Source organism: Barbatula barbatula (assembly GCF_947034865.1).
Source record: "Barbatula barbatula genome assembly, chromosome: 20".
In the NCBI taxonomy this organism is placed as follows: Eukaryota; Metazoa; Chordata; class Actinopteri; order Cypriniformes; family Nemacheilidae; genus Barbatula; species Barbatula barbatula.
Window position 1 is genome coordinate 8,971,053 of NC_136783.1, and position 8,363 is coordinate 8,979,415.

At 38.9% G+C, this 8,363-nt stretch overlaps 1 protein-coding gene across 1 annotated transcript in view; it reads right to left on the bottom strand.

Moving 5' to 3' along the window:
* The window catches only part of efna2b (ephrin-A2b), a 99,794-nt gene extending 92,629 nt beyond the window's left edge, over nucleotides 1-7,165 (bottom strand). The window contains exon 1 of the mRNA XM_079482713.1: nucleotides 6,128-7,165. Within this exon, the coding sequence (XP_079338839.1) occupies nucleotides 6,128-6,267 (140 nt within the window). The 5' untranslated portion in view covers nucleotides 6,268-7,165. The remainder of the gene's footprint in view (nucleotides 1-6,127) is intronic.
* Nucleotides 7,166-8,363: the final 1,198 nt, after the last annotated feature.

An 8,363-nucleotide genomic window follows, 5' to 3' on the forward strand; every position in this document is an offset into this window, starting at 1 on the left:
CATTTCTAAATAAAACTCACTCAAGGAGAGAAATGGGGAGTTTGTAGACGGACATAATGAGCTGACTGCATGTGGGTCAACAGAACTAAACTGCTCTTATGGCCGATTGGGAATTAAGGGAACGCCATTTGTTTTATGAGCGAATTAAACGTTGTCCGTATCTCCTGATAGAAGCCTTAAAAATCAAGAAAAAACTATGGTGATTTAAAAAAACTGAAAAGTTTAACAACAGTCACATATTATGAAAATGAAAATCATTAAATGAAAATACATATATTGATAAATGCCTCATTATACATTACAAGGAAGAGTCATTTAAAGGGTTAAAACTAAAAGAGCGTCTTCAAAAACACATTCTGAACAAGAGCTTTGTGGTACTCTCATAAATACTGTAGACTAAATGAGAAAGGCCTTGAGACAGAAAGAGAGACATGTCCTGAGCTAACTTGGCCGAGAACTCAATGGCACCTGCACAAAAGCCAAACAATATGGTATTTTAACAAATCCCAAATCTTCAGTCTTTTATCTTTACAGCAGAGCCAGGGTACAGTGGTGCTTTAATATCATCTGCGCTTATTTCAAGTTGGGAAAGATCCACCCGTGAACGTGCACCTACTTCAAACCAAGTGTCGAGCTCCCTGGATGCACGTGACTGCCAATGTGCTACGTGAATGTGGGTCAGGCATTAAAATGTATGAGTAATACAGAAGGCAGGGTGACGTTGTGATTGGCTCTGTTGCCGGGTATAAGAACAAGACTAAAATAAACCGGTGCGCAGAAAGAGGTGAGGACGCGGGGTGATAAGGTGCCCTGTAAGGTCCTGGGAATGAATTCTGGTTTATGTTACGCTGCTCAGAACAAGCGTGAAAAACGAACTGTCATGGCACCCTCATTGAAAGCACTTCTCCTGCTGGTTTCTTTAAGGACTTTCAGTTATGACAGTTTGACTGCGTACGGACAGATTGACTGACAGAGACATTTAAGTTTGCTTGAAAAGCTTTTTGTTTAATTATATAAGCCTAAAACTATAACGTAAACGAAAGCGAAACTATACGGGATGTTACCATAAAAGGACAAAAAACTACTTTAACCGCTAAAAACAAATAGTGTGTTTTTGCGCATAAACTTTGCGGCCGCATAAACAATCAAACTTTGAATTCCAGGTGACCTAAAATATTTAGCTTTACGACAAAAACAAACACAAGTATTTATAAACACACCCTTTCTCTTTTTTTGTTGATGTGGAGCACTTGTCGACTAAAACGTTTTGGTTTGATTGGATGTCACGTCAAATCTGTGTAAATGTTCACGTACGAGCGGTCATTCTGTCGCAGGGTGGGGTGCAAAAGCGCCGCAGATAATGGCGGAGAGGGTTATGTTACTCCAGCAATAGAAATTTACAGAAGCACAATCATTTCCCCCCATTCAACCACTGACATTTGATTCCAACCTGCAGTAATGTAACTTTGATTAGCGCCGAAAATACAGGGACCTGCCTATGAAATGGGCTCTGGGATCAAACTCACTCTGGGTTATTTTATTTAATGAAGCTTTGAACCTAGATTACTCATTACAGAGGTTCTTTGCTTTTCATTGAAACCGTAACCGTAACTTTAATTTGTAATTATATGTTACTGCCTTTTGATGCAATAAAGACCATTTGCGTTATTAACAGCTTTGGGCCGTATTCCATTTCCGACCACGTATTTAGGAGAAAGGGGGTCTCATGAAACATTTTGCTATTGTCATGTCATTGATAATCATTAGCAGATGAATCCCGAATTCAGCAGTGAACACCATGGAAGAGAATGGAAGCATTATGGCTATAAGCGCTGACCTATAGACCTCAGTAACTGAATTTCTCGCTACAGTATCTAAACAGAAGTGGCCCGTAATCTCATAGAAATGAAACACTAGCTAGCCTGCGTGAATTCATGCCCCCATTTTAAAAGATGCACTGTTTCTTTTTTTCAGCCAGTGACCACCATTCCAACTGTAATGTGATTTGCAAACTAACGAATTCACTGCGTCCTGCGCCCTGTCAGTCTAAGTGCATTCACTTTACTGTCGTAACTGCACATTAATGGCCGAGAGTCATTCAGGAAAAATAACAATGATTATATTTATACCACTTTAATGGATTAGCTCATTCAATTAAACCACTGCAAGAAAATGCGTCCTCATGCTAAAGCTGCAATAAGTCACGGGGTGGATGGCGATTCGGGGACTGGAATGGGTTTCAGAACCGATAACTCACAAAGTGCTTCTTACAAAGTGGCAAGATCACCCGCTCAACTCTTACAGGTCACAGTCCGAACAAAAACAGAGACACTTATTTCATTCTGAAATTTTACCGAGCTATTTTTGAGATGCTGCGTGGATGAAAGCGGACTGGAAATTGCCACCCTTCAGCTGTCTGAAATGAATTTTAAGCTCACGTACAGCTGAAATTTACAAAGAAGCAAAGCTTAGTGAACTGAAAGTTCAGCTTAAACAGAAAAATCAATTATCTCAAACACAACAAACCGGCCACTGGGTATAAATGAATCATTTTCCACAATTCAGCCAAAATACCGCCGTCATATATGCTTAAAATTAAAAGAAACACTTAAAATAGAGGAAAAACTACTTTTGTGAAAATAAACAACTTTTGCGTGTGTTTTTGATACATGGGACTATGAGAGTGCATTTCATCACTGTTGCTTGCAAAAATATATAAGCATTTTGTCCTAAAGCGCTAGTGAAAATTTGCAACCGAAATACAAATATTAAAATGATCCTTATCGCATATATTTTTCTGACTAATATGAAGACACTATTAACATTTATTACATCAAGTGTTATTACAGCATTTGTAAAAGAAATGAACAGCAATCATACACTATAATCAATAAAAAACACTACCCGAGGTAGTATAACGGAAAGGTAAAAAATAAAACAAATTTAAAAAATCTGCTGATTTGTTATACTGTTATACTGAATTAAACACATACTCCATTTTTGTCTTCAGCTCGTACCACACTCCAGAGGCAAGTGTGAGGGTTCACAAAATGGCCGACAAACCCGTAAACTGGGGCAAAATATGGTGCAATGCCATCTACAGTTGAAGTTTGACACGGCCATCCAAGGTCAAGCTTGAAGTCATTCATTTCCAATAATTCCAACGCCAATGGAGGTTTATGTTCCTAGGAGAACAAAACTCATGTGGATTCACACAACCATATCTATGTCATGCCCTCATATTGCATATGTCCTCTGACACCAGCCAGCTCTGGTAACCTTGATGAACCAATTAAACAATACCAAAAATGAACAAAAAACCCACAAATAATATAAAATACTTCAATGAAAATCTTCAGTGTTTAGGTTTGCCAGCGTGTTCTAAAATAGTTCATTAAAATGAATTGTTTTGTCATAGCACGATGTAAAGTGAGAGACGCCTAATAAAGCTGCAGGATGTTTTTTTTAAATCATATTCAATATTTTTACTGGTTCTTAAACCAAGAAAATATATTCTTTTATAAATATTATTTAAAACACAACCACAGTGAGAGAAGTAAAAAGAATTAAAATAAAAAACATTATTTAACCAATTGTAGAAATTATCTCAAGTTTGGCAAAAAAGCACCAGACGCCGTGTGGTTAAATTATTTGTATTCCCAGAAAAAAACTTAACCCACCTTTAAAAGTCAAAATACAAAACACTGCTAAATTCCAAAAATCGAAACATCTGCATTTACTGTAGCTGCACACATTACTTCAAAAATTAAACCCCAATCCATTGGTCCATTCTGCAACACACATGCTTGTTAAAAACTGCACTGCTCTGTGTACTATTATTTGTGCAGCTTCAAGTGTTGTAACCTACGTGGCGACTCCCTTTCCACACTACCCGCCCATGTTAAGTCTCCATCCGGCCCGTACAACTTACTAAAGTCACGAGGGTTAAATCGACACCTTCAGCCTTAAACTCCAACAGAGCAGAAATATATTTGGCTGTATTTATTTGTGCTCTGATTGGGGTCATTTAGCACAAGCCGTTCCTCTCACACGCTCTAATTGAACCACGTAACAAAACTCAAACAGTCGAGGCCTGATTCAAACCACACCAGACAGCCCCGCTCACTTACGGTGGGGTTCTGGAAAACCACAGGTCGCGATGAAGCCCGCAAGTCTAACTTTAGTTTCGCAGGCTTTCTAAAACCATTAATCAAGCTAGATCAGGCGCACGGCACTGGAATGGACAACAGTTAATCCGTCCGCTCTGAGTATCCGACCCACCAGGAAAAAACGGAGGATCTGATATCTCATAGATCTAACGGCTGAACAGTAAAATCGATAAAGGGGCTAAAACACTATCAGCAGTCTAATAATAGAGACTCAGTTTCCCCGAGCTCTTTTACACACAGAGGGAAGACCGTCTTAATTTAGCTGAACAAACATTTCACGGATCTGCCATAACACAGCGAATACAAAGTCACTGTAAAACTGGTGGGAAAAAACGGCATGGAAAATTAACCCAGACCAGCCGTAATCAGCGATTTGATTATTTAAATCTGCCGAAGCGTGGCATACAAAACAAACCAACTTTTGATCAACTTTTTTTCCTTAGAGTTGATAGTTACGATGATGAGTTGTAATTTATACTTTCTTTATTTAGAAGGCATCTAATTAGGTCTGTACCTAATCTAGAAATAATCTAACGTCTAAAAAAACACAATCAACAAACAAGATTTATCACTGCGACTTGTCCGCTTTTCTGCACAGTGCATTAGCTTTTTACTTGTAACGCAAAGTCAAGGAAATTAACATATTTCAAAGACAAACTCAAAAGACGAAACCAAAAACTGCAAAGTTACACTCCAGCTGCTTCGACACGAACTCTAGAACTACAGAGGTGTATACAATTTCTGAAACTCTTACACCGCGCATTTACACCCATTCACTTTTAAGAAACACAAGCAAATATGTCATCTTTTATTCCCAGTTAACTTTCAATGTATTGTTTATATAAATTCAGATCTTAATATTCTCCAGTCAAATAAGTGGGTCCTTAGACAAACAAAAAAAATATTTCCCCCCAAATCTCCTTCTAAATTCTTAACATCACATTGGTTGATTCTTTAAGTCAGATACAAAAGTGGTACTAGAAATGACTAAAGGATTTCACACAAACTGTACTCAAATGTAATACGTTTGACTGTGGTTGGACAAAGCTTTGTCCCGTGCCAAAAACTAGAGTAGGAGCACTGCTGGTGCTTCTGAGAACGGCCTGATGAGGAGCGGTGGGGTGTTGCGAGCGGGAGGCTTCATCTCAGACTATTTAAACCAGATGCGATATGAAAGCACAAGTAGTGATCCCACCTCAGGAACATCCATGAAAGCATGGAAAACAAAATAACATTCTCTTTAGAAGTGGACAGGATATCAGATTGTGCATGAATTTGCATATTTTTCGCGATTATCAACCCAGCAGAGCGACGGCGCATAATGTAACACAGCATATGGCCCTGAGCAACTTATAACAGACACCATGCTAGAGTGTCAAACAGTAAGCATGCAATAAATGAGGCCATAAAGTTACAATGTGCTCATAGAGAGGCAGATTTTGTGAGAAGACCAATAAGTACTTTAGAATGGATCTCACAAGACGTAATAGTGCCCGCTGTCAGACTGAGACATCTGAGGGCCTTATCCACAAAGGGTTTAGTGTCTTTAAAATTTTGATCTTTTTTTATAAAACTGAAATCACACGTTGAAACGTACTTCAAAAAGTAGGCCTTGTGTGTTACTGGTGCACAGCAGATTCATACTTATATCTGAACTCCTCCTCTAAATAAATAAATATATAAACATTTCTATAAAACTAAATATGTATTAGCTTTATAAATAAGAATTATATATATATATATATATATATATATATATATATATATAGTTAATTTAAATTCAATTTTTTTTGCATTTTTAGAATAAAAAAAATTGTAGCTAACAAAAATGAACTCAAAAAAGTGACTTTAAAGTAGTTTGCAAACACCTGTAAAAAATACCAATGGCTTCTTTGCAAATGTAAATAACACATTGAAACCCTACTCTTCAAAGTTTTGTGTATATAAGTATTTCATACCTGGGATTCGAGCTGTTCCAGTATACCCCATACCGGTCTGATATGATCTTACTGTCATCCGCACACACGGTGACCCAAAACAGCAGGACGACCATCGAAAGCGTCAACTCCATCTGATATGCAATGCTGTTCTTGTCCATAATGTCAATGAAACGGTGAGAAAAGACTCAGTCGAGCTAAGTCAATGTATCGATTAGTAAATTAAGAGAAATCTTTCTGTTCTTTATCTGATGATCATGTGTGGGTGAGTCTCATTCACAAGCATTACCAAGACGACAAAAGTAAAGTTAAAGCTCAGCGAATGAACTTTTCAGGAACGATCCGTCCAGCATCTCTACCTCCACAGACTGTGCAAGAGTGAAATTGACCAAAAACGCCGTGTTTCCATGTCGATCATTCAAAGCGGAGCGTTTCCTCAAACGCGTTTAAAGTCGCGCGTGACACTTTTCGTGCGCCAAATATAATACCGCTTGCTTGTCACATCCATTCTCCCCGACGGTGCCTTTTGCAAACTTTACTCGCACTTTGTCAAACAGTGACCAGATAGTCGACATCCATTCAGCTATATGTCCATGCTCGCTCCTGTAGATCACAGTGTTGGTACTCCACACATGTGCGGGAACGCACGGCTCCGTGAGCGGAATATCCGCTTCTCCCTTTCAAAGCAATCTTCCACCAGTCGAAAACTGAAAACTAAAAAGTTGCTTAGACTGTGCTGCGTATCTTGCTGCCGTGTGAAAGTTATCTTGGTTGCGGGATTGTGAAGCGCTCAAAGACGCGCTGCCGAATCCAGGAGCCGCGCGAGCGCGCCCCGCATCACCCGCAAAGTTGATGCTGTGGTCCTTTAAATGTCGCTTCTGTCAACGAGAGCCAGAACAACTCGCTGCACCTCATAAAGCGTCACTCTCACAAGTGTGAAATGACATTTTCTCTCTTTCCAACCCAAAGACGAGCCGTCCTTCCTCCAAAGCGCGGTGTCTTTCTCTCTCTCTCCCGTCTTTCAACACGCCTCAGTCTCTGTGCTGTCTATCCTCTAGTGCGGGGCGGAGCTGATCGAAAAGGGGGATCGCCTGGACCTCTACATTGAAACTTCGGAGATATTGCCCACTAAGACGGTCATTAAATGAAATTAAACTAAAAGCGGCTCTCATTAGATAATGATAATTGCATATTTTTTCCTTTCTATTTTGGGGTGCGACATCGTTAAATGTGTTTTTGCTTTTAATTCAGTCGAATCAAACGACTCTGCCATTAACTCATTTGTTTAATACCACGGGTTTATTTGTATTACTCTTGAGCTTTGATTTCTTGAAATTAGCTACTTCCAAGAATGTTTTTGCATTTTGTTATTCGGCTGTTTGCATGCAACATGTATTGTAAAGGACCTAGAATTGTTTCCACATAATCTGGTCAACAAGAACATTTTCCTTTATGACCACATCATTGCATGTTAAAACAACATGCATTGAGAAAAGTTGTCTTGCTTTTAGCCCACATCTTGCTGGTATGCAAGTAAAAGTTCCCCAAACTAGGTTAAAGATTATATATATTTAAAATAACTGTTCTACAACGGACAAATAATATTGATAACTTATATTGCACAAGCAGACCAAATGTTTATTTAATAAAAAGCTCTCTATAGTAAGAATGCTTCTTTTCAAGGTTCCGGCTTGTGGCTACTTAGGGAAAAAAGAGAGACGAGCCCTTCAAAATATCCATCTTTAACATTCTGTATCGAGGACATTAACATTTCATATAGCAAACACTTTAATTCAAAGCGACTACGAAATAAGGGAGTATTCAACTCTTTTCTTGCCAAGTTAAATCACGGTGACAAAAAAAAGCATTCCATTCTACCCAAAACCCACCCGTAAAAACATGAAAATAAGAAGTTAAGAATGTAGTTCAAGCCCCTAATCCTAAACCCAAAATATGAATGTCTAGAAAAAGTTAAGTAAGGAAGCAACAAGAACGTTAAACAACAAATAGTTGGTGAAATCAGAGCAGGCATTTTGTTGCACATCAGTTAAATCATCAGGAGGGGAAAAGAATAGGAGGGGGCTTGTTGCTGTGTTTGGTGTGATTCTGGCAGAGACTGTGGCATATATAAATGGGGGGGGGGGGGCGAGTGAGAGAGAGCGAGAGAGACAGAGAGAGAGAGAGAGAGAGGGGAAGAGAGCTAGGAGAGAGTCCACAACGTGTGATTCAGCACTGATTAATATTTAAGCAGCAGAGT